This window comes from Amblyomma mixtum, chromosome 10 (assembly GCF_055824585.1).
Source record: "Amblyomma mixtum isolate Tamu chromosome 10, ASM5582458v1, whole genome shotgun sequence".
Lineage (NCBI taxonomy): Eukaryota > Metazoa > Arthropoda > Arachnida > Ixodida > Ixodidae > Amblyomma > Amblyomma mixtum.
In genome coordinates this window covers 53,043,314-53,070,354 of record NC_143021.1, presented here as the reverse complement: position 1 = coordinate 53,070,354, position 27,041 = coordinate 53,043,314, and the positions used below count along the sequence as shown (strand labels likewise).

General features: G+C 44.6%; 2 protein-coding genes across 2 annotated transcripts in view; one reads left to right on the top strand and one right to left on the bottom strand.

Annotated features, from left to right (window-relative positions):
• LOC149325806 (uncharacterized) overlaps positions 1-27,041 on the top strand; it is a 93,982-nt gene that overhangs the window by 9,574 nt on the left and 57,367 nt on the right. The window contains exons 2-4 of the mRNA XM_089564390.1: positions 1,073-1,212; positions 18,592-18,684; positions 22,807-22,945. Coding sequence (XP_089420516.1) covers positions 1,073-1,212; positions 18,592-18,684; positions 22,807-22,945 — 372 coding nt within the window. The remainder of the gene's footprint in view (positions 1-1,072; positions 1,213-18,591; positions 18,685-22,806; positions 22,946-27,041) is intronic.
• Positions 22,782-27,041, bottom strand: part of LOC149325805 (uncharacterized) — an 82,509-nt gene continuing 78,249 nt past the window's right edge. Inside the window, exons 2-3 of the transcript XR_016286087.1 lie at positions 23,834-23,886; positions 22,782-22,929 (exon numbers count right to left, since the gene is read on the bottom strand). The gene's annotated coding sequence lies outside the window, so the exon portion shown is untranslated. The remainder of the gene's footprint in view (positions 22,930-23,833; positions 23,887-27,041) is intronic.

Here is a 27,041-nt window from a genome sequence, read left to right as displayed (position 1 = left end):
CTAAACCATCCGGTAACGTAATCATACATGGATCCCACACCACGCTAGCATACTCAAGAATAGGCCTGATGTGTGTGAGGTACAACAATTCTTTTATATTTGTTGGGGCTTTATGGAAATTACGCCGGAAGAAGTTCAACAGTGCTGACCTGAAAGACGGGGGTACGATCCAGCCGCGGCGGCCGCATGCCGACGGAGGAAAAACGCTAGAGGGTCGTGTACTATGCGGTGTCAGTGGACTCTAAAGAATCTCAGGCGGTCGAAATTATCCGGGACCGTAAACTATATTATGCATAATAGCCCGAGTCGCTTGGAAGTGCTAGTTATCATAAAACTAAAGCAAAAAGCAGCCTCCACAAATAGATAAAAATATTTTTTGTAAGGTAATAACAAAGTTTTATTCTTATTATCTCTTTGCTCCATCTTGCGTAAACTGTTTCCTTTCCAATTTTCAGATATTCTCAAGCATTCGAAAGTGGGTCGCTAGATTCGTAAAATTCGACCGCAAATGCATATCGTGGAGCCAGCCATTCTAAGCCGCCCTACCATCTCGCCGTCGCCGTCAAATCGCTAGAGCCAAGACCACCTTTTTATCGGTTTAATCGCATGACTTTCGCTGTAGCGCTCCAAAACAGTTTTAGGAGCGGCACCCTTGCTCCCTCCCCTTTCAGCCCAGATGGTAATGTGATGCACCGAATGGCGACTTCGGTCACGTGACGCAAAATGCGCGCGGAAGCTCTCGAAACTTAACAAAAGCAAGTCGCGGGCGTTCGAGAGCCTTTAGTGCTGCTGTCATTGCGCACAGTGTCAAGCGGCACTGCTGCGCTGAAGACTCCATGGTGAAGCATCACATCGGATTAGTGGCACTGAGCACTGTGAACTACGCAACTGAGTGGAGAGAGAAACTCCTTTCTCATGCTCAAGGTAGCTACTTCGGGACACGGTTAGCACAACGCTGTTTCACATGCTAGTGAATTATGTTCCGGGCCCAAAGACTGAATTGAAATGCAGTGTACCCTTCAGATTGGGTTTGTCCATTCACAGCTGTTGCACCCCGTTGGCTTTCACGTAGGAGCATCTTCGGGCATCGGGGAAGGCACGGCCCTTCACTTTGCCTCCCTTGGCTGCTGGCTCGCCCTCACCGCAAGGAACAAAGCTGCTCTGGACGGCGTGGCCGAAAAATGCAGAGCCAGGGGTGTTCCCCGAGACAAGGCACGTTTCGTCAAAAAACTGATATTTTTTCAAAGCAACCAATGCCGCGTCGTTTTCTCCTTGTGTGATTTCTGTGGTGATGTGAAACAAAACCGCAGCACAGCCTAGTATAAATTATTACAATAGGCAGCGACTCAAAGAGCTCGATCCTCAACGATTACTGTATAAAGGTTTTTATCAACCCCGTTGTACACTTTTAACGCTGGTTTCACGTTGTCGGCTAAACACGTGTACGAGTAGCTAATTCCACGCTATTGTTTCACCCGTGGTAGTCATTGGTGGGAAATTTCTATCAAAATTATTTTTGCGCTCCTAAGTTATTATGGCCAGGAGTAAATAAACAAAGCAAAATAATATTTTTTTAGAGGTTACGGCAAGCGCGAATGCAAGTTGCATGCTCCAATAGCTGCCCAAAAGTCTTTAATGTTTTTAAAACTGAATCCAAAGGTACAAGAGGAGTACGCCAAAGCCGAAAGCGGTTTGAAACTGCCTTCCACAATCGCAACTGAAACTAACGCGACATCATTTCATGAAGTTTTAAAAAATCAAAGCGATGTGTAGTTTTCTTCTAGTTCTGTTCTGTTTACCGTAATGTGTTTGAGTTTCGCTTTTCGTTCTGTTTATTCCGTTTTTTTTTGCGTCTTGTTGTTCCGCCACATTTCGATTGTTGCTGACTACCAGTTATTGCTCTTTTCTTGCTTCTTTTTTGCCCTGTTACTCATGTTAAATGTTCTTTTTATGTATACAATTTGTACTTTTTACCGCCCCCTATGTAATACCCTCGTGAAAGAGGGCCTTTAGGGGTATCTTGAAATAAATAAAATAAAATAAATAAATCTGAAAGATTCAAATTCAGAAAGATTCAGAGAAAGGTTCAGTCGTGATTTGTGTGTGAAAAGAGGTCAAGATATTGGTTGGTTTATTGGTTCATGGGCATTTAACGTCCCAAAGTGACTCAGGCTACGAGGGACGCCGTAGTGAAGGGCTCCGGAAATTTCGACCACCTAGGGTTCTTTAACGTGCACTGACATCGCACAGTACACGGGCCTCTAGAAGTTCGGCTTCTAGGTATTGCTATCTCTTCAGGGACGTTCATTGGAATAGCAGCTGCGAAGTGTATTTGTGGTGCACAGACGCACGATGTGAACAAGGTTTTTGTGCTGCTGTCACAGGCCATCCTTCGGGAGGTGTCATAGTCGAAGGCGACCTTAAAACTGAGGTCGTAGTGCTTCTGGACTAGCAAATTACTTTGAGTACTACAAGATATCCCCCTGGTTCTGTATTCATAACTAAATGCCCGCTGGGGCGGACATGGAGCGGTAGTCGTTTCGGTAGTTCGCATTCGAAATGAAATTAAAGGACTCTACGAAAAATTGTTTCCCCTCGGGGTAATTGGTTGGTTGGTTGGCTTTAAATAAAATGGCACGTACCCGCTACGGGGGAGTGGCCAAGATACAGGCGGTGAACTGATGGAAAGATGAGCATTTATAGAGGAAAGGGAGCAGTAATAGGGTTTAGGCTGACAGATTGGACGACGCAACGACAGGGGACCTGCTAGCTTGAAGATCGAAGACGGGACGATGGGTTTCTGTGCAAATTCGAATGCAGTGCATGTAATGGTTCAATTTCGCACTGACTGAAAGAGAGAGAAGAAATAATGAAACAAAGTTTTGAAAGTCATAAATATAAAAATAAATACAAATAATAATAATAATAATAATAAAAAAAATTGGCATTGGAGTCGCTGCGTTTCTAGAAGAAAATTTTGAACAGCACAGCGCATACTCCTGTTGCTTCGTCCAAGCGATGAAACCGCAAAGGTAAGAATAACCGCAGTGGACACAGGCAGACCCAGGTGATGAAACGGAATTTCTAATAGGCGCCTCCTCAAAGAAGAGACGCCGCGGCAGAGCAGCAGGTAGTGACCCACTGTCTCAGGCTCGGCACAAAATGGGCAAAGTGGAGAAACCGCCAGACCAGATCTGCGAAGGTAGAAATTTAGCAGAGGTACTCGGCATCGCGAGCGCCAGTCTTTGCTACTCCAAGGATGCAGAAGATGCTGATATTAGGGAGATGAAGTAAGTGCCCAGGCTGAAGATTCCTGAAATAATGTGAAACTGCGAAACCTCACCGCAGCTGTATCTGCGCAGGATGGCAGGAAAGCAATTTTTGGGCCGCAGAGAGAGGCCCTTGCTAAGGAATCGGCAACCTCATTATTTTAATGCCCACGTGCCCCGGTACCCAAAGCAACCGCACCGAAGTTAGATGGAGCGGGATCAGCTGCTTAAAGAGGCGCAATACCCGAGACTCAATGGGTGATGACAATGTAGAGCAAATAGATAGAGAGTCCGTCCTAACCATTACTTGGGAAACGGTAGGGTTTAATTTACGTAATGCTAAAATTACTGCTAATAATTCGGCCAGATAAATTGGAGTGAAGTCAGGAAGACGGAGAGAAAAGGACCATCCCAATGTAGGTGAAAAAAATGCCACGCTGCCTTTTCACGATCCTGCGAGGCATCGGTAGTAATGAGAATATGAGAAGGAAAGGACCTTAGGTGGTCCTGCGACAAACCGTGAAGGAGAGGAAAGGGTTGCAGCTTTTCATTCGATGGGAAAATGTCTTCAAATGCAATCTTGACCGACGGAGAGAAGTTACACATTGGGTGGAGATCTGTGAAATGAATGTTTAAGGGATCAAGGAGAGACTGCACGAAACATATCTGCGGAGTATGCAAACGAGATCAGGTGGCATTTAAAAAGACTGCAGGTTGACTAAGAAATATTATACTGGAGATGTGAAGAGGTGAGTCGCACAAGTTTAAAAAGGTTTGGACTGTTAAAAGGCGAAATCTAGCTAATAAATATGGAATTCGCGCGTCAAGGTGCAGGACAGCATTGGCCACATATTTTGGAGGTCCCAAACAGAGGCGCAACGCCTAACGCTATAAGAGCACAAGAGGACGAAGTTAATGGGCAGGAGCTCCTGAGAATAAAACACAGGCGAACTCCAAAATTGGGCGGACATACATTTTATATATCAGCAAGAGTGTGTGCCTTCTCACGCCTGACCTAGCACTGCAAAGCCTACGCAGATGCCAATGGCCCGAACTCCTTTTGCCAAAACTTGCTCAATATGTTGCAACAGGGCAGAAAGCTGAGCTAGTTGGTGTACGTTCATTGTGAAAAATCCAGGCGCCAACAAAAAACGACACAGAGGGGACACAGCGCTTACTCGCAACTACAAGATGTGCCCGCTCAATATGTGCCTCAATATGTGCCCGCCAGGAAAGAGTAGATTCGTGTATTAGTACTCCAAGATAGTTCACTGTTTGAACCTGAGGAATTATGTCATTTCTGTAAGCAATGCAGATGTTTACAGGGTGAGAAACCAGAAAGACCAGCAAGGCGCATTTGTTCACATTGAGGAACAGATGAATACTTCCTAACCAGTTGTCAAGAATATTGAGGTAATCCTGCAAGGTCCAGCATAATTCTGGAACGCACTTCATTTCATTGACTTTCTTTTCCTTGAGCTACTCACACCATTAATATGGACACCACGTAGAACAGCCCTATCAGATGGCTTCAAATTATATACTCCTCTTTGCCTCAGTGGAAAGAAAATTCATGATCCTTTGAGTGTATATTTCGCAATTTTAAACAGGTGTGCACCGAAGCGTGGCCTTGTGGTAGAGCATCCGCCTCGCATTCGGGAGGTGCTGGGTTCGATCCCCAGTGCCGCCGGGTACCCACCGGTTTCTTTAATGGGTACAAGACTTCCCCTGGCCTGGTGCTCGGCTCTTCTAGGGTGAAATGCTTGGGAAAAGGGTCTTAGACCAAACAGTTGCCTTGGCGGATGAGTGATAAGTTCCCCCGCCAAGCAACCATAAGTCCGCCTCGTGCGGCATAAGCGTATTCTTTGCGCCACTTTGAAGCTGATCGGCGGCCTTGGAGGACAGCGAAAGAGAGGTAGATTTTGTATCCAGGTCTGCTTAAGTGGCGCCCGCAATCATTTCAGCCACTTCTGCAACGTTGTCAGCACCAACGCATGCAGCGCCTATCTGTCACTACGCCACGTAGTTTTAAAACACGACTGAGGTGTCCACTGTTCCAAGAGGCCAGTTATGCGCCTTTAATTTAATTTCCATGCTCTCGCTCCATTGGATTTCGTAGCTTAAAGCGCGAATAAGTTGCACCTGTCCCAAGGGACCAGTTTTGCGCCTTTATTTTGCTTTCAAAGGTCAAGGTCATTTGAAGGTGAAAACTAGGCACCCGGCGACCAAAGCACGAGGTCCGGTATTGAAGCTTTCGCTTCAAAAACTGAAGCGCCTTTTATTCATTGGATGGCGCTCGCTCTGTTAGACTCCGAAGTGAGCCTTGCTCAACGAACGAGCGGAAAGAAAGAGGCGAGATTGAACAGCAAGATACTGTGGCCGAAGGAAGCACTTCTTCACCGATGCGCACAAGCACATGCAGGTCCCCCATGAATGCAGCGCATGGAATAGGATTCCAGGTGGCTAGATGAAAAAGAAATGCAAATATGTTAATAAAAGTAAAATTGAAGCCGAAGTTACGCAGCCGACAAATATGCCTGAACGCGAATTATAAGCTAACGAGACCGTACAGATGGAAGGAACTTTGATGACAGCGTATGAAACAGCAATTATCAAAATATAAATAAAAAAGATATGAAGTAGGGCCTGCTGTTCATCAATGGTACAAGACTTCTTTCTTTTCTAGGCGGGACTTTGCTCCTTGCGATGAATCGAAATCGGAGATGATCACGTCCTGTAATTTGCGCCATCTGTGTCTTCACGTAGTCTTCTACGGGAGAGCATTCTCGTGGATGCGTTCACTAGCAATACCGGTGGTATTTTCCGACAAGCAGCCAGAGATTATTACCATTTATGTACATCTCAAAAATGACGCATGTCTCCTCTTGCGCGGCGTTAAAACATTCACCAAGCAACTGCTCGTACAGGCCCCTAATTCATGCACGACCTGAGAGATCGCACTTTCGATGACTTCACCGGCTGCGCCGAAAGAAAGCTTTGATTCACATAGGTTTGGTCTGAGGCACGGCATGATTGCATAGCTGTTCTGACAGGTGCTGATTGGCAGAAGATCGGGCCATGTATAGTGAAGATTAGAAACTCCTTTACTTCTGCATGACTGAATTAATTTCTATCAGGTGATAGCGAAATGCGCAGAACATGACCAACCTCTAAATATAGCGTTCATTGTTTACGAGAAAGCATTTGACTTAGTTGAAACCTCAGCAGTTATGCAGACATCGCGGAATCAGGGTGTAAATGAGTTTAATGCGAAAATACTGTAGGATACCTATAATGACTTCACAGCTACCTTAGCACTTCATGAAATCAAACTCAATTTTTTTTAGCATCCACATTGATGTTACAGAACTCGTGATGCAACGGGGTGCTAGCAAAAAGCCTGTAACAGCTTGACAAAGGCTAGCACCCCGTTCACAGAGCAATACAGCAGTGGACAAAAAGTGATAGCGATATAAAGAAAAGCAATATATATATAGCGACGGCTTTACATAATCATAAAAACACGTTAAGTGATAGGGCTAACATTGCGGGTTCATAATTGTAAGTGTTAATGTCTTGAGTAATTACACATACACTGATAAATCACTTGGAGGTGTTATCAGAAGAGTTAAGAGCGTGTGGTAGTGTGTACATCAGCATTTGGCGGCCATAGAACAGGTGCGAGGAATCTTCCATGTTTGACTGCTTCGTGTGCTATATGCTTTCGCAAATGGAGACAGGGTCGCAAGGTTTTCAAGGAAAGGGTCATTATTTAGATGAAAGGCATGATGACGTTTTAACAGAAGTGCATTGAACAGGTTCGGTAATGGTTGTAATCTAAGGTCATCAAAAAGACGTTTTGTGTGTGCGTCATTGGGTTCATTCGAAATAATTCTTACAGCTTTTTTCTGCAGTCGATAGATTTTGGACAAGTTTGTGTACGTTGTTGTGCCCCATATCAAGTAGCAATACGAGAATGAGGATGTGAAAAGGGAGTTATACAAAAGTAATTTAATGTGCTTAGGAAGAAAGTTACGAAAACGTGCAAGAATACCAAATATTCGGGATAGTTTGGAGTGAACGAGGTCAGTATGTGCGTTCCACTGCATATTCTTATGAAAAAGGACACCTAAGATTTTTATTACTGGTACCACCTCTATGACTGAAAGACGAAGTTGCAGGACAATATTTGAATTAACTGCTTTATTTTTAGGGCGAAAAAGAACTGATTTTGTCTTCGAGACGTTTATAGTTAAGGAATTATTTAGGCACCAAGTGTTCAATACATCAAGCACTGCATTCGCTTTCTTTACAAGCAGGGGTAAAGTGTGATGGGAGAAAAATAAGCTTGTGTCATCGGCATAAATAATAGATGATGTATTTAAATCTATGGTTTATGGGGTTTAACGTCCCAAAGCGACTGAGGCTATGAGAGACGCCGTAGTGAAGGGCTTCGGAAATTTCGACCACCTGAGGTTCTTTAACGTGCACTGACCTCGCACAGTACACGGGCCTCTAGAATTTCTCCTCCAAAGAAATTCCAGCCGCCGCGGCCGGGATCGAACCCGCGTCTTTCGGGTCAGCAGCCGAGCACCATAACCGCTGAGCCACCGCGGCGGCGTATTTAAACCTATGTTAACAAGGTCATTAATATATAGGTTGAAAAGTAGTGGCCTCAGAATACTTCCCTGCGGAACGCCATGTAGCAATGGTTTGAAGCTGGAGCAAGAGTTATTTATGTGCACCCTTTGTTGGCGGTATTGTAGGTAGGATTTAATAAGAGAAAGGAAACAGCCTCTGAAACCATAATATTACAATTTTATTAATAGTGTAACGTTATTTATTTTCTCAAATGCCTTTGAATAGTCTATGAAAATTCCAAGTGAATACAATTGGTGTTCAAAGGCGTTAAGAATGATTGCTTTTTGCACTAGCAAGGCACTTTCTGTAGAGCGTTTTTTGGTGAACCCAAACTGATACGGTGTCATAATCTGATGTTTTGTTAAAAATGAGCTCATTCGTACGTGTATTAGCTTCTCAACGACCTTGGAGAATACAGGGAGCATTGAAATTGGCCTGTAGTTAGACATGTTACATTTCTCACCACCTTTAACTTTGGCCACTTGGAGCCGGCGAGGAAATTGGCCGCATGAAAATATTTGATTAATGATGTACTCTAAAACAGGGGCTTAATAGTAGCAACATGTTTAAGTGGTCGAATCTCCAAACCATCTACATCAGTACTGGTAGTATTGTTTAGAGATGAGATTGTAGACACAACCTCATCTGCAGTTACTGGGAATAAAAATGCAGTCTCTTCTGTTGGTTGGTGCATAAAGTACATGCAGCTTGTGTCATGATGACTATTTCCCACAGATGTGAAGAAATCATTAAAAGCTTTAGCTAATTCTTCTCCTGCAAGAGTTGTGCCATTCATACATATCTCCATCGGGCTATCAATTGCACCAGTGTGTCGATTTAGGAGTGTGTTTAATCTTTTCCAAATTATTTCCGGAGTTTGCTTCGTGTCCTGCATGAAAAGGTTTTCAAAGTACGTTTTTTTAATTCTCCGTAATAGGCTGTTTGTCCTGTTTCTGTGTTTTTTGAAGGCACCTAAATCGTTTTCGTTTCTGGATTTTAAAAACTTTTGATAAAGAACGTTTTTCAGCTTTATAGCTTTGACACATTCAGCTGTAATCCAAGGTTTGCGTGCTTTGCGTGGCCGCTTACGAGTTTTGAAGGGAAAGCAATCATTATATACCTTTATAAATTTGTCTATGAAGATGTTATAAGCCTCCTCCGCATCAGCGCTTGAAAGAAAACTCTCCCATGATATCCCTAAAACTAAATTATAAAAAGACCCCAGGGTATCTTCATTTATCTCCCGGAATGTACTTACAGTCGGTCTCGCGTCTTTTAATTGGAACTTTTTATTACTAAGCACTAAATATATAGGTAAATGGTCACTAATGTGTGTTTGAAGAACACCTGAACTGATGGCACATTTGTAGCATTGGTGATAAAAATGTCAATGAGAGTAGATGTATCCCGCTCTATACCAGTTGGTTGGTCTATGAGATTAATAAAAGCATTAGTTTCTAAAGTGCAGCACAATTCTTCACTTTGTGGGGATGAGTGTAGGAGGTCAATGTTCAAGTCTCCACCTAGAATTAGTCTGTAGTCGTTTTCGTTGATCCAACCTAAAAAAGTGTCGAGAAATGAAAGAAAAGCTCTATTGCTACCTTTGGGCGGATGGTATGCCACAGAAAAAATGGTCATATAACATTGCAAAGTTAGCATTTCATAATCATCAGTTATTACAGAAAAAATGTCAACAATGTCGCATACAAATGTATCTTTCACTAATAACATTACGCCGCCGCCTGTCTTACCACTTCGATTCAAGTGGTAGGTTCGATAGCTGTGCACACGAAGCACTTCCGAGTCATCCTGGTACCAAGTTTCTGTTATCATCACTGCTTCAAACTTAAAAACCGTCAAAAAGTGTTGTTATTTCGTCTTCTTTGTTTCTTGCTGACTGAGCATTTATATGTAAGCAAGAAATGTTGTACTTCTCTGGAAAGAGCGGCAAGGTTTATACTTGTGGTGCCATCTGGTATACGACTAAGCGTGCTAAACAATCTTTTCAAGGTCATTGCTGCTCGTTATCTGAAGAACTCCGGATTTATCGGTTTTGCGGGCAAATATTTTTCCGCCTTTCGTCCACGCATACAGCCAGCTCATCTCTTTTTTCCTTGCCACTGTCATACCGAGCAGCTTTTTTAACTGCGGGCAGAGATGCTCGTTTACGTAGATGGGCGTTGTTTCTGAAAGGCCGACTTCGGTAGCTGATAGACGCATTTTCCGCGCCTTTTCCAACACAGCATCCCGTTTAGACCGGTTGTGGAATTGTATAACAATGTGTGGGAAAGGGGCATCTCTGGCAGGAACACGGTGACAAATATCGATGTCGCTTTCTTCTATCGGCTCGCCTACAGCTTCACCAAGCTTTGCAAGGACTTCTGTTAGCTTTTCATCGGAAGAGTTGGGGACATTTTTCAGTTCAATGTTTTTGGTACGTGAATACTGCTCAAGGGCAGTTCTTCTCTTCTGATTTTGAACAGCAAGTATTTTAAGCTCCTCTTGCTCAGCTACTAGAATTTCATTCTGAGCCTTAAGTTCATTATTTTCTACCTCGAGTCGTGTGCACTTCGTTACCATTTCCTCATATTGTTTATTGAGGAATTCAAGGCTCTGCTTCAGGTCGCGATGCTCTTTTCGAAGTTCTCTTTCGAGAGAGGTACGCAAGTCAGTAAATTGTTCCTGCAAGTCACTTTTAAGCAAGTCGCGAACTTCTTGCTTAAACTCTTTGAGAATCTTTAGTAGTTCTGCATTTGGCATGCCACAAACACTTCGGCAGCAGCAGCAGAGATACCGGAAAAGAAGTACTACAAATGTAGTCAAGACTAACGTGAAAGATGGTAGATAGTAGCTTCAATTGCTTGTGCGCGTGTCCGCTGCTGCTGCCAAAGTGTCAGGAAAGACGCTCTGCGTACCAACAGGAAAACAGCGGACCAGGTGTCGCTCACGGTACACAGACGACAGCCACGCCCGTAGCAGGTATCCTCGCGCGATGACACGCGCCGATGCGTCACTGGAAGTGCTACGGAAAGTTGCAAAAGTGGTGTAGAGACGAAGGCTCGATGACCGGAAACAGGTAGGGCCGGCGCCAAGGCAGCCGCAGGTACAGTAGAAAAGGGCCACAGGAAGACCACCAAGTATAGGCAGAGGCCAACGTCCAGTACCAGAAAGATGGCAGATAGTAGCTTCAACTGCTTGTGCGCGTGTCCGCTGCTGCTGCCAAAGTGTCAGGAAAGACGCTCTGCGTAGCCACAGGAAAACAGTGGACCAGGTGTCGCTCACGGTACACAGACGACAGCCACGCCTAGCAGGTATCCTCGCGCGATGACACGCGCCGATGCGTCACTGGAAGTGCTGAAAGATGGTAGATAGTAGCTTCAATTGCTTGTGCGCGTGTCCGCTGCTGCTGCCAATGTGTCCAATAAATTGTCCAGCAATAAAAGTGTCCAGCAATAAATTCCACTAAGGAAGGAATTTCAGGCAGGGAGACCCGATCTCGTTAATGCTGTTCAGCGCCTCTTTACAGGAGGTATACGGAGGCCTGAATTGGGAAAAGTTGGAGATAAGAGTTAATGGAGAATACCTAAGCAATCTGCGTTTCGCTGATGACATTGCATTGCTATGTAACTCAGGGGATGAACTACAAAGCCCGATCAATGATTTAGACCGGCAGAGCTGAACGGTGGGTCTAAAAGTTAACATGCTGAAAACTAAAGTAATCTTCAGCACTGTAGCAAGGGAACAGTATTCACGATTTGTTAGCTAGGTACTGCAAGTGGTAAGGAAATGCGTTTACTTAAGGCAGGTAGTGGCTGCTGCTCTGAATTGTGACAGACAGAAAACTATAAGAATAAGGATGGGGTGAGCGCATGTGGCTTGTTCTCTCAGATCTTTAGTGGCAGCTTACCGATACCCCTCAAGAGAACAGTATAGAACTGCTGTATCTTACCGGTACTCACCTACGGGGCAGAAACGTGGAGGCTAGCAGAAAGGGTTCAGATTAAGCTAGGAACAACGCCTCAAGCTATGGAAAGAAAAATGATGGGTGCAACGTTAAGGCGGATTGGGTGAGGGAGGCACCACGGGTAAGTACATCTTAGTTAAAATCAAGAGCAAGAAATGGGCTTGGGCAGGGCATGTGATGCGTTGTCAAAATAACCGCTGGTTCTTAAGAGTAGCGGAGAGTATTCCGAGAGAAGGCAAGCTTAGCATGGGGCGCCAGAAAGCTAGGTGGCGGATGATATTAAGGAGTTTGCGGGGATGCGGTGCCCGCAACTGGAAAAGGACAAAGGTTAATTGGAGAGACATAGGAGATGCCTTCGCCCTGCAGTGGGCCTAGACAGGGTGATGATGGTAACAAACTAATTTAACAGCACGGGCGCAGTTCAAAAATTAGAAAGCATGGCCGAGTCTGCCCAAAAGCATCCATGCGTTCTTTTTTTTTATTTCAGCCTTACTCTTTCGGATGAGCCCTATAAAATATATTCTCGTTATCGGCCGCAGCCTCTGTTCTCATTTCACAGGTTGGCTGCTGCAGCACACATGTGCTGCGCCACTCGTGACGAGCAGCTGTTCGCGCTTTCGATGCCCGTCGCTACAAAGTGCGCAACCCCAATCTACATCTGCCCCATAGGCGTTTCCTGGAAAAATGGAGTGGCCGGAAACGTTCGTCGAAGGAGCGGTGTGGCCTGGATGACGCTTGCAGCGGGAGGCTAAAATAAAAGCAGGGATGTCGGGGGATGTGGGGGGAGTCGGTCAGCATCGTCATCATTTATTAACCCTTAAGAGTGCCGTGGGGACATTACATAAAAGAGGGGGGGGGGGGGGGGGGTGATACAAGTTTCTGACGGTCGTAGATGAGAAAAGGCGAAAAAAGAGAAAAAGAGAAAAAGAGAGAAAGCTAGGCAAAGCAATGCAGTAATCAAATTATAAAGTCAAAGACAATGTGAAAAAGAAGTAAACAGTAAATACATTAATATGGTCAATCAAAAACAATGTGAAAAAGAAGCACACAGAAATACAGACAACAGTAATAAAACATGTCCATAAAGTGATCGCTTTGCCGTCCATTGCAGCTGATACAGGGAAAGTTTTATTTTCCTTGGAAATGGTCGATGAGTAGGGGTCTAAAGTTGGAAGGATTAGTCTCAACGACAATGTTCTCGGGCAAGTTATTCCAAAATTCGATTTCGCAAGGAAGAAACGGTTTGTTGAATGCATTGGTGGAGCCGTGCTTATGCTATATGAATTTTAAAAGCGGCGAGATGATCGTACCGGAGTACGCAGAAAGTTTTCCCGAAGTGCTGGGAGGTTAAACCAAAGTTTGTGGAACAGGCAGAGAATTGAAATTTTTCGGCGAAGCGCTAATCATTTGAGACCGAGAGATGATTTCATGAGAGCAACACTGAAACGAGGTTTGTACTACGAGATAATGAAACGTGCTGCCCGGTTCGGGATGGCCTCGTGTATGTCAGTCAGGTAGGCCTGGTGAGGGTTCCATATTGTTGTGGCGTATTCTAGTTTGCTGCGAATATATGTTGCATATGCTAGTTCTATGATGGCTGGGGGAGACATGACAAGTGATCTCCTGATGAATCCAAGTTGCCTGGAAGCACTAGAGCATAATTTCGCTATATTATCTCCCATGTTAGACTGGTCGTTATCTCAATGCCGAAGTACCTGTATGAATTAGTTTGAGACAAGACTATGGAGTTCAGGTTGTGTGGAAAACAAAGATTAGAGCGTTTTCGCGAAATGTGCATGAATTTACATTTTGAAAAATTGAGCTGCATTAACCAGTCGGAGCACCACTTCTGGATTCTGCTGAGGTCTTCCTGTAATATTGTCTGGTCACTGCTGCTGCTGATGCGGTTATAGATGAAGCAATCATCCACGAAAAGACGCACGGTTGATAAGGAGCCAGAAGGTAGAACGTTGATAAATATTAAAAACAGTAACGGAGCAAGCACGGAATACTGGGGGAACCGGAGATGACGCTAGTAGTTTCGGAAGTATGACCGGCGTTGACTGTGAACTGTTGGCGGTTAGTTAAGAAGCAGTGGATCGAGGATAAAGTAAGAGGGTCGAGTGACAGACGGGAGAGTTTGGACATCAGACGTTTGTTGGGGACGCGAGCATTTGGCAAAATCTAAGTAGATGATATTGGTTTAAAATGAGGAATCTAAATTTAAGTGAAGATCAGTAGTGAGCTCAAAAAGTTGTGTTTCGCGCAAAAATCCTGCCCTGATAAATGCTGATTGAGCAAAAAAAGGGAATTCTGATCGAGGTGAGATGCAATATGTGAGTATAATATGTGCTCGAAGAGTTTACACGATACACATGTCAGTAAAATTGGTCGGTAATTCGAGGGGTTGGTGCGATGTCCAGCTTTGAAAATTGGCACAACTCTGCTTATCTTCCAGTTTTCCGAAAGTTGGCTAGTTTCGAGTGACTGAGCGAAAATCAGTTGTAGGATTTGGCTTGTAACGTATTTTGTTCCTTTGAGGATCTTGGCGAGAATGTTGTCTTGTCCAGGAGAAATAGCTGGTTTCAGATTCTCAATGAGATTTGAGATTCTCTCTGATGTGATGATAATAGGTGGCATAGGTGCATAATTAAGGGTAGGCAGGGAAAAGCTGCTGCTTTCGAATACGTGTTCATTACGTCGAAGCGCTCAAAATCTGTAATATCGGAGCCGTCTCGCGCTTTCAAAAAAATATTGCAGAAATGGTTTTTATTGGGCATCAGTAGGCTTCGAGCATTTTTTGGGTTCACACTTATTATGCCCATGAAATCGTGGCAGTATAATTTTTTTTTCGAAGACCGTAATAGCTGTGTGTATTCGCGTAGGCAATCGACGTATTTCTGCCACCTCACACCGGATCATGATTTCTTGCAATTGCGGAAAAAGTGTTTCGTCTTTCGAGAAACTTCCCTCAGCGCATTTGAGTACCATTGTTTACTGGCATCCCCTCGCATGCCGATAAGCGGGACTTAAGTGGCTACAAGAGATAAAAGTTTTCCTTAAAAAGACATCAGTTTTCATTCACCGATTTCGTGTGTCTGGAAATTCCAAAAGCGCAAAGGAAATCTTCGAGATGGGCGTTAATGCTCACGAAGTCAGCCTTGGAATAATCTAGGATATATTTGATATAGCTTTGACGGATAGGAATTTCAATGGAAAGGTTGAAAGATATTAGGCAGCGATCGCTTAGTCCACTAGTACAAGAAAGCGATTCGATCAGTTGAGGGTTAGAAACAAGGACTAGGTCGAGAATGTTTGAACCTCGCGTTGGGACGCACACTGCTCGAGAAAAGTTGAAGGTAAGGACAAATTCTAGAAAGTCTTTGGATTGCCGAGACCCTGCGGTCTGGTTTTCTCTATCGATATCAGGAAAAGACTGCAGGACGGGCGTGAGCGAAACGAGACGGTAAGTCCTCAAGAACAGAATGAAAGTGATTAACAAGTGAGGGATTGGTGTCAGGGGCTCTGTATCATGCAACTAGTATGTTGGTGCCAGAGGGAAAAGAGAATTCAATGCATATTTCACTATGTTGGGTAATACTAACTAGGGTGGATGAAAGGTTCGATTTCACCAGAGCAAGGATGCCGCCTCCCCTGCGGTCTATTCTCTCGCCGGTACACGTGAAACGACTAATAGTCATGAAGTAGTTTGAAATCCTGAATATCGTGTGTAAGCCAAGATGCAGTGAATAATGCGATGTTTGTGCTCAGGTCATCAAGAAGGGCATCAACTGTTTCTTTTTTTAGGCAGATAACTTCAAATATTTGTTAGCAAAACCGAGGTTTTGTGATTGGCTGCAATAGGGCGTGGGCACTGAGAAGGACTGGAAAGATGAGATTGCGGGTCCTGCGGTACTTGCGGTAATCGCTATGCTAGCTCAGTGCGGAATCCGTATCTGTATGATAGACGAAATGTTTTTTTGGCGATGAGTAGCTTATCGGAACGGGATTAATATTGTAGGAGTGCAGTTGAGCTGGCCCCTTCGCTCTACATATCACTCGATCCGCGCTGATGGTGCTTATGATCACACCCATCGTGGTTTCACGGGTTCAGTGGCCAGGCTTGGGTGCATGACGTGCATGTCTGCCTATAGCTGAAATAATTTCACTAATTCGGAGTATCCACCCGAAATAATTTCATTCGGAGTATCCATCTGATTGGTACGAGACCACTCTGGCCAGAAAATGAACGGGACGATAGTTTCAAGGAGCAACTGCTAATGCTTTAAGTTGGGCTAGTTGGTAGTCGGTATCTTTTTGGGTGGAAAAACCGACAAGTCGGTATCACCGACTTGTGGGTTCAGTGGTTGCTGACATTGTGCGCATGAAAGAGGTCCAAAGATAAGAGTGACGGAAGTCGGAAGAAGGTTAAGTTCCTGGATGGAGCTGAAGTACTTCATGAAGTAGATGGTGTTTTGAGCTGTGGTCTAGCGTGGGTTCTTTCGCCTTCTCTGTCCTGTGAGAGAATTTCGCTAGTCAATATGTGTGATAGCGACTACCAACTAGCCCAACTTAATCCATTAGCAGTTACTACTTCTTGTACAATGGGCCCTGTGTTTCCTTCTGGTGTGTGTTTGGATCTTTCTTTGCACCCTTTCTGTCTTCGGTGGGACATGCCAAAAGGTTCACCAAGGTTCTGCGGTCTGAATTGTGGAGACAGGTGCGGTTCCTCTACATGTGCCTTCGTATTCAAGCTGCTTCAGTGGTGCCTGGCTGCCAGGATGGAGGACATATTTTCAAGTCGTGGACTCCGGATCCGCAGCGGGCGACTGACAGGTTGTGGGATTAGTTGTTGCTGACACTGTACGCATGGAAGAGGTCCAAAGATAAGAGTGACGTTAGTAAGAAAAAGGTTAAGTGCCTGGATGGAGCTGAACTACCTCATGAAGTAAAAAGTGTTTTGAGTTGTAGTCTAGCGTGTGTTCTGTCGCCTTCTCTGTCCTGTGTGTGAATTTCGCTAGTCAATATGTGTGAAGCCTCAAGGAGCGCTGTTCCGCGCCTGTTCCCGGGTGCGCTGAAAATATGCACCGTTATTTTACGCATCTTTCTCTTGCTGGTGCGGCCAGGCAAAATAATTTTAGTTAGCAAAGAAAAGGCAGTGTTTGTTCTTGCCACCCAAAACCCTTAACAGAAAAGTAGACATTCCAAGAGAAAGAGACAAAAGACGCGTGGTAACTATTGGAACGACGCCTCAGTCGCAACTGGACCTGCGAGAAGCAGGAGGAAGTTACTGCGACAGGCAATGGGCGCAGTCGGCCATTCGAGCTCAGTGGCTTTAATCTAGCGGTTGAAAAGAAGCGGTTAAGGAGGAGGGGAAGGGGAAAGCATTTTTGCAGCAGTCTTGTTTCGTTTCCATAAAGTGTTGACCTAATTTGAATAACCAAATTTCTGTTTTTTGATGTGTATTTTTGTGCTTCCTTTTTGTTACCATTTTTTGTGTGTACTTCATTCCTTGTTATTTTTGCTAATAATCCGCCAAACCATTTTTGTCAACTATTGTTTGCATTTTGCGATGCTACTTGTGTAGAACATTTGTATGTTACCTGCTGCCCTGCAATGTAGGGGCCGAGGGGCATGTCAAGCCATAATTTCTGGCTTTTTTCCCATGTGTTCATGGGAAATAAATTGAAAAATTGAAAATTGAAACTGAAATTAGTCGCAGCCATGCAGCGAGTTAGATGACCATAGCCGACCAGAGCATGGCGCACACAGTGCAATGCCATGCTAGCCCGACTGTCTCCGATGCATTATCCAATTGCGCAAGGATACATCGTAGGTTTACAGGTGGCTCACGAAAAGAGATAAATAGAGATTATGGAGGAGACCAGACAAACTGCCGCCACTCGGATGGCAACTCCCTATTTACCGCTATATTCAGCGCATGTTCTCGTCAGCGGATTGCCTCCAATTGAGAATAAAAACACATTTCCAGAATCGATTAGCTGTGTAGTGGAATATGACTCAAAATCCACAGTTTCCAGATATTGCGCAATGGAGCGAAATACAGCGTATTAGGCAATTTTTCGTCTAATTGCGTGCTGGTAGCGACATTCTCCATTCTTATTGCTGTTGTTGAGGCAGGCATAAGTAAGAACGATGGAATGATACGAAATATACAATGCATTCCTCTTGCCCTGTTGACAGTTCGGATATGGTAATAAACACCAGTTCTGCTGCTGCCTTCGCGTGCTTTGCACCCTTTCCGCTCACACCAGCTACCATTTCAAGCGCGGATACTTCATTTCCTCTGGAGTCACTGCGCCTTGGTACCCTTTTAGCGGAAATAGTCGCTTTAATGGCGTGGCGCTGAGCCCACAGTCTTTTCGGCTCCTTCCCTCTTAAGGTACTGGGCAGTCCAGGGACAGCAATGGATTTCCAACTTTTGTTGCATCCTGCTTGCGGACACGGTGACCATAGCATTGTAACAAAGATCATTAAATCGCGGCTCGGGGGCATTCATCGAGCGAGGAGAATACGAATCATTTCCTGATTAAATTATATTTTTTCTCTTTATCTTACTTCCACCGATTACAGAAGATTGCTCATCTTATTTCGCTCAATTTATTATTTACCACCGCGGCAATTTGTCATTCATAATAGTTCGACATATATCTCTCAATATCCATCGTATCACTGTATTATTTCTCTTGTCGTCAGGTCCTTGTGATTACTGGTGACATCCGCCGTCCAGAGGACGTAACAGCGACTATCAGGGAAACAGTGGAGCACTTCGGGAAGATCGATATATTGGTGAGTTTCCGCGCATTTTTTTTACATTTCAAGATCATGCATTTAGGTTATACCTGCATGATTTAAACAGCCAAGCATAGAAGACACGGCGGCCTACAAAAGGAGTGCATTCTATATCGGGGCCACTTGTGCAGGCAGGGGAACTTTTGCAAACAACGTCCGGGAGCGCTGCTGAAAAGAGATATTGAATTCAACAGCTAACGGTCGAGTAAAGAGTTCATTTATTATTTTAAATGCGCACATAATATAAAATCAAGTGTAGTTATACGAGAAAGTATTAACATAAGTAAAGGCACAAATTAATACCTTAACAAGCATTCTAAATACAAAACAGGCGTTTTTTTGGAAAGGAGTTTTTTCTTCCTGTGTGTGTTTTCTTGTCAGCTAAATGATGGTTGCAGCATTTCAGCTTCACTTAAATCTCTTTTTTACAGGTTACATTCCAAATCTGTAACAATAAAATGGGGCTGTAACCATGAATGTAGGCGACAACGGAAGTAGGGCGGAAGTATAAACATGGCTGGCTAGGATGACGGTCAGGATAGTAAAGCTATGGGAATGACTTCTATTAGTGCTATAGCACCTAGGTTGTCGTCTCACAGATATTTTCCGGCTTCTGTGTTACAAAATTATCTGTCTTCTCGAAAGAATCGTCACTTCATCAGGAACATCTATGGATTAAAGGGTATACAAAGATAGGTTAGAGGACGAATTTGAGTGAATTAAAGGAAATCTTTGGGTGGATTAATGGGAATTCAATATTTGTGGTTGAACTAAAATGGGTTAGTGAATATTAGGGGGTGGATTACTGTGCCCAGTGGGCGCAATAGTACAATCCTATATACAAACTTTTATTATTATCAGATGAAAGGTGCTCGAACATTACGCAAAGTGATGACTCATCCGTACCTTCTAAGAGCAATGGAACCGGTTACATAGGAGTTTTGACGGGAAAATCTCAAGAACATATACAGCCGTTATAGACACAATAAGAGGCTACGTACCTGCTGTCGCATTTTATTTTTTAAGCATAATCTTAAGAAGGCACCCAAGTTTTTACACTTGCCGCCCAGCACGAGGAAAGAACGCCAAATACTCAGGTACGCTGGTCACACAAGAACGGGCACATACAAGAGGCGTTCAGAAATAATTCTCGCGACAGCGATGTGACCGTCCTCTTCGCAACGGGTGTTCACGCTATACTAGATCTGGCCACTACATCTCTGATAAATTTACAACAAATGAAAAGAAAACATTGGGAAAGGAATTTCGGTGAGAGCGATTACAACCACAGTATGCGGTCAGTGACAGCGGCTGACTAAACGAGGGCTTAAAAACAAGCAAGCTGCCATTCGCCCGCAGTCACACCTGATAGTTGCACCGACTAGGTTCTGAGACGTCTTTTTCAATTTTTAATTTTTGGTTCGCGTTCATTTCAACCTGAATTGAATGTACGATAATTTTGTTTGCTCGACATTGTGCACTTAAAAAAAAGACAAAAACAATTGCAACCGGTTAGAAATTTTCGTCTTGATAATTTGCCTTTCATAGCCAGAACGGTACCAACATTTCTTGGCGCCATCGAGCTCATTCCTTATTAACTTCACCGCAGCTCTTTCCTTTCGGCTTGAAAGGAACACTGATTTGTTTGTTTACGCTTAAGTCCCTTCCATGGTACAGCATACATGAGGAACATAACCAAAAAAAACAACTCTGGCACGTGTACGCATTTAAAGACGTCATTCAGAAAACTATTTAGCAAAAGCGCCCCGAACAGAGCACAAAAGCCGCTCTTATACGCCCGTTATGCAACGAGGAGAATGCGAGAGCTAGTTGTTACCTTACTTATGGGCATTGACTGAAACCTAATTTAAGGGTAATTGACTACAATCTATCAATAAAAAAAATTAAGTGCAGTTGGAGCACAGGCGTAGACAGGATACTTACAGATGTTACATTATTTAGACATTTCATTAGTTCGAATTTTCATATTACCCTTGTGTTGTGAAGTGTTGGGTGCTTTATTTCCCATTCAGTCTACGTAATTACACATGCAGGACGGAGACACCCGCTCGAAACTGCTGTCTAGCTTCATGTTGCTGCTACGTGCGGCTTTCATTGATGCTGCTAGCTGGAGTGAAATAGTATAGTGGGCCATCGGAACAATATACAGAAAAAACATAATGCTCTTGTCTATACAAATCCCAAAAAATGAAAAGCCACTACACGTATAAAAAGAAATTCAAATAGTCTTGGCCCCTGCGGCCCAAAGCGACAGTTATGACTTCCATGTATTCGTACGCGCCGATTGCAGACACCGTACAGTGCACGAGCGACACACTAGCCAAGTGCTTTGCGCCGAACATCAGAGCCTAAGTCCGTCCACAGCAGAACAAAACCGTTCCGACGCTTTGGCTATCTCTCCAAACAACCCTGCCCTCTGCCAGCTGCTAGGCTTACGTTCTGTTGAAATCCACACTGCTACCGTAACATTCCCTGCCCATGCCCATTCCTTGTACTTGATTTCCACTAGGATGTCTTAAACTCGCGTTGGTTCCCTGACCCGCCCTGTCCTCTGTCTGGCTCTTAACTCTACGCCTACCAATTTCCTTTCCGTACCCCGTGCTGTTGTCTTCAATTTATGTTCACCACTTTTCCTAGCCTCGACATTTCAGCCCCAGAGGTGAGTTCCAGTAAGACACCGCTGCTATATATTTTGCTCCTGAGGGATGGTGCTAAACTTATATTTTTCACCTGAGAGTGCGTTGCAAATGCACTCCACCCAATTCTTACACTCCTACTATTTATTTCCCCTTCGTGTGCAGATCACCAGTCACTACCAGTTTATAAGTACATATCTTCCCCTGCCACTGGCAAGTGCCTATCGTAATCTGCTGGTCCCTAACGAGGCTAGTAAGTCATAAGAATGCATACATAATTACGCAGGTTGTAGTTATCAGTGAAGGTTTGGGATGCGTAGGCAATTTGGCTGTGAATACCTTATTCGGCTTTCATCTATGGTCACAGTGCTGAGACGCGCGGAAAGTATGAGAGTAAAAGTCTAGCTCACGCACAAATTACATCGACTTGGTAATAATCAGCGACCGCCGCAACACTGCTGTATGTTGCGGCAAACTGGGAGGAGGAATGCAGTTTGCTCTTCCAGGAGGACTGCAAGAGCAAAAGTGCACACTTTTCGCTCTATGTGAATAAACATCAACAGTAAAGTAGTGCACGTCGGCTGTTTGCATTGCGCTTGCTGGTGAAGGAAGACTGATTTGGACATGTCTAAAAAGTGGTTGCGACGAAGTGCAGCAACTGAGAATGAGAGCCTTTCCAAACCAGTTTGCTAAGCCTTTCGCCTTTCTTCCTGCGCACAGCGTTCCTGCCAGGCTGTAAAGAAGCGAAGTCTCCTCCGTCATTAACGAAAAAGAAGACCAAATATTGCATCACTGAATGGTTTGGTTTATAGGGTTTAACGTCCCAAAGCGACTCAGGCTATGAGAGACGCCGTGGTGAAGGGCTCCGGAAATCCCCACTGCCTGGTGTTTTTTAACGTGCACTGACATCGCACAGTACACGGGCCTGTATAATTTCGCCGCCATTGGAATTTGGCCGACCCGGCCGGGATCGAACCCGCGTCTTACGGGTCAGTAGCCGAGCGCTGCAACCACTGAGCCACCGCGGCGGACGCATCACTGAATGATCACGAAAGCCGTTTTAGTGGAAAAGCACTAATCGAGAAGTTCAGAGACTAGCAAATTCGTCGCTTGCTTATTGTTTGTCAGAGAAGCGCGAGCGCTCTGTCCCGCGGCACTGCCCGCTCGCCGTCGTCTTCTACGTGGCACTAATGCGGTGGCTCTCACCCGAGCTAAGTCGCCTCTTGCCGACCGTGTGCGTGAAGCGTGAGCCCTCCGTTCCGTGGCGCTGCACACTCACCGTTGCCTTTTTATCTAACACAAATCTGTGCTTTTGCACTGATTGGAATGTAGTAAACATTTCCTGTCATTTTTTTTTTTTTTTTTGCGGTGGTAAGCCCGTGGTGCACCAGTTAAACGACGAGTGATTTATGGCAGGCTTTAATGGCTGTAAGAAATTTTTCCTTCTGCTATTTCTTTTCAGGTGAACAACGCTGGCATGACGACCATTGGGGCACTCGGAAGCATTCCGCTCGATGAGTTTGACGACGCCATCAACACGAACCTACGGGCCGTCTTCCAGTTCACGCAGGAGGCGCTTCCATATCTGAAGGAAACAAAAGGTCACCCATTAGGCGTCATTCTTGCGTTCAACCTAGTGCCTTGCAAGAAAAGGCAGTTTTCTTCCATTCAGGTTGAACTTACTTTAAAAGCTAACATGTGCGTCATGGCGAAGTACGCGCGTGTTGGAGAGGCAACTCGAATGCGCGTCCGCCACACCCAGAATCTGAGACCTTGTCCGTCCACAGTGCGGCTGCGGCGAGTACAGAGGGCAAAACGCATGTCTAGAACACGTTCTGAGCCTGTTTCGGGCTGATCACGCGATCACTAGCAATAAGATTTGGTTAAAAATGGTCTGAATGTAAACATGTGCAGTTAAACTCGCAGAATTTAATCGTCAATTTTTGCCTTCTTCGTCCCAGTGGCTTTGGGAGCGGCGGAACACGCAGTTTGGTTGTTCTAGGCATGTGTTTTGCCTTCTGTACATAAAGTTTCTAGTGAGAGATTGTGTCCGTGCTTTGTGCTTCGGTTTTTGTTTGGCGTAGCATTCCGGCCTCCTCCCGTTATATTTTCGGCTGCTAAGGAAAATGGAAAGTAGACATAAGCTTGGGGAAAAGCAGTGCGGATTGGAGACCGAACGCGAGTCAGTAATGAATACTAGACCAAACGTGAAGAAATGAGATTGGGATAGGCGGTCTTCTGTCGCAGTGGCAGCGTGAATACCAATTGACGAAATGTAGCTGAGGGTTCTAACGCGATAGCTGCAGTGCTGAAAGTTTCGGCGGGTGCTAAAGAAGTATAATAGGACAATTATGTAACGGGTTTTTATCGTTAATTCCACTTGTCATTCTCGCTAGCGAAGCTATTGGCTAAACACTAGGAATCACGCATGAAACATTTATGCATGAACGCGAGATTCTCGAAATTAGTGTAAAATACTTATCTCATACCTAAATGTTTCTTCTCAGGTGGGCGATTCATTAAGTTCTTCGACCAAGTGATTCTGCAAAAGAAAATAAATATGTTATTTTGTCCATAATGCCACAGGACGCGTAACCAAGGTAGCGCTTCTGTTACTTCAATTCTCCCTTCATATCCTCAGCATTGGTACAACCTCTACATGACGTTCGGCCTGAATATACAACGCGGAAAAAGGTTCTTCACAGCTTTAGTATAAATGCATCGCATTGTCGATTCGTTAGCGATAATGAACAAACGTTTTCTATTTTGCAAGCAGAGACGAATTTTTGCGTAGAACATTGAAAATCATTGCCTTTAATTCAAAGGCCATAGGGGAAATTGCCCGCCAACTGGCTTCTTCCACTGGGCTATCCCACAACTCCACCCGAGCAGTCAAGCCTTTCTTGATCGTTCTGTAATTTGCTTTGTAGTCTTCCGGATGAGGCACTGGTATTTTCGTCGGCGCTGTTAAATTCCTTCATATACCCCTGCTACACGGGTGATCCTTTCGTCTTCCATCCGAATGTCGTTGCCATCGACTGCCGAACCTACGCTGCTGCAAAGAGTTTTTGAACGGCATTCGCTTCAGATGGCATTCGATTCGACGGTGCACCGCGAAGACATTCGAGATTTTGAAATGACGCGAACACAGACCGCAGCGACCAATAGCCATCGATGTGGCTTCGGCCCACCCTCAGCCACGCCGCGCGACGGCTCTTGACGCCGATATCCGTCGCTGGCTTTGTTCTGCTGCGTGTTTGCAAAAAAATAACTCGTGTACTCGCAAAATCAGTGTTTGAAGATACCCCTTAGCATTTATCTTGCTAGCCCGAAAACTTATTTCGGAGTGCGCCGTTGAGGACGACTGCACTCTAGTGATCTTGTTTTTTTTTTTCCCTTTATTTGTTCCTCAGACAGTGTCTAAGAGAAGGCCAAGGCTAGGAGCCTGACGAGGCCTTGGCGCCTTTTACAAATTTCTGCAGCAACGAACAGAACTGAGACATAATACTTCGGTCAGTAGTGGGGATACATTGCAAGCAACTGTTTAAAAGGCAAAATTGTACCGTCCTGTACGTAAGTCTCAATTGTTCCAAAGTTGTAAGAAAACGCTGCTTCTGTTAACACAACCAGGTTTGCATACAAAGGGCACAGGTGATAGAAAACATCAAGTGCGAAACCGGAACTAGAAACATAAAAATCAATGCACAAGAAAAGCAAACACGAAAGTTCGGCGAGTTGGAGAACGTTCATGATGAAAAAATAGCGCAAAGGAACACGCGTCGTTCCTTTTCAGTTCCTCGTGTTCCCCCTGAGCCATCTCCCCATCATGAACAAAAAAAGCAAAAATAGAGCACCTATACAATTTTGTATCCAATGGCAAGCATTGCGTACTGTATTCCATGTGCAAACCGCGGAACACGTACTGGTGATTCAATCGATTCGGTAGCGGTCTCGTAATAACACATATCATTGAGTTGTGTATGAAATTGCTGAATTAACCAAGAAGTGTCTGCATTCACATTTAAAAACTGTAAAGGGTTTGCTGAAATCCATGTGTATTCTAGAGCTATTCCAGAGTTTAGTACACTGAAAATTTAGCGTTTGACGACCATAATTCGTTGGTATCATAGGCGCTCTCCGTTCAGAATCGCGGATCGGGTATGTACTGCTATGTTCTCTTGGAGGGATCAGTAGTTTGTTTCGATAGACCCACGGCAGCAGTTTAAAGTAAGAGACTTGGTTTGCTTTTAGCATGTTGTATTTAACAAAAAGCAGCCATGTCTGTAAGTTGCGCCTATCGCCTCTATAGTTCTCACACAAGCGTAGTAGCTTTTTTTGTGCGACAATTAATTTATTATAATTATAGGCTGTCGTCGTTCTCCAGACCAATATTCCATAACTTAATCTAGAGTAAAAAAGGGAATAATGTAATACCTGTTTTAAGGACGTGGGTATCAGATTCCTGATTGCGTAGATGCTCCCAGTTATATTACCGCCAAATCAGCTTTTAATTTATTAACATGCGTAGTCCATGAGAGCTCTACGCTGAACCCTACGCCAAAAAATTTTTGTTCTTTTACTTGTTCTATCAGAGTTCCGTAATAGGTACCATTTATGGTTGAAAAGTCCCTCTTATTAATGGACTTGAATATTATGTACTTTGTCTTACTTGTATTTAGACTCAATTTGTTACTTAAAACCATCATGATAGTTTAAGTAAGTACTCATTAGCAACTCTTTTGAAGCTTGCTTTGTTTGCTCCACTGAAGAAGACATTTATGTCATCCGCATATAAAACTATGTCGGTAAAGCCAGTGACAGAGGTAATATTCATTTACACCAGGAATAAAAGCGGTCCTAAAATGGATGTTTGGCACACCACATATAATTCGCATTTTACTGGATGATACACCATTGTCAGCAAACGATCACACAGACAATTTTTAACTAAATTTGAGTGCTATTCCTCGTACACCATACATATCAAGGTTTTTTATCAAAATTTCGTGCTGTACAGTGTCAAATGGTTTCCTTAGGTCCAAAAGTAAGCCTAGGGTGAAAAGTTTGTGTTCACTTTTACATCAATGTTTACATTGTCAGAGATAAGGCGTGGAAGAACCAGCTGAGACAGGGTTGAGGTTCGAAGCGCTTTTTTTTTAATGGCGCTGTTCTCGCTGCGGTGGTCTAGCCCAGCTTCCTCCTTCTTGACCGGCCCCGCGTGCCATGGCCTGCGAGCCGAGCGCGGCGCGAGGGGCGCTACAGGGCACCCCCCCTCCCACCGTAGAGTGAAAGCCACAGGATCCGGGCAGCGGATGTGCTTTTTAGGGAGGTGCACAAGTTGGTGGCGCAGCCGAAGCGAGAGTGAGTGGAGAGCCCATGGTCAGAGGAGGGGCAAGGCAGGCTGGCTTGAGTCGGTCAGCAGCCGCGACGTCTTCACGGCCGTTGACGTCTAACGTGAAGGTCTTCTGCGCACGATGGAGGACGCGGAACGGTTTACCGTAGGCCGGCGTGAGGGGTGGACGGACGTGGTGACGGCGGATGAAGACATGGGTGCGGGAGGCCTGGTCCTGGCTGACGAACACGGACTGAGGGTGACGGACGGCAGAGGTGACAGGAGTAATGTGGCGAAATGTGTTGCGTAGGTCTCGGATGTTGGTGTAAGCGTCATTGATTAATGGAGGGGAGGAAGGAGAGAAG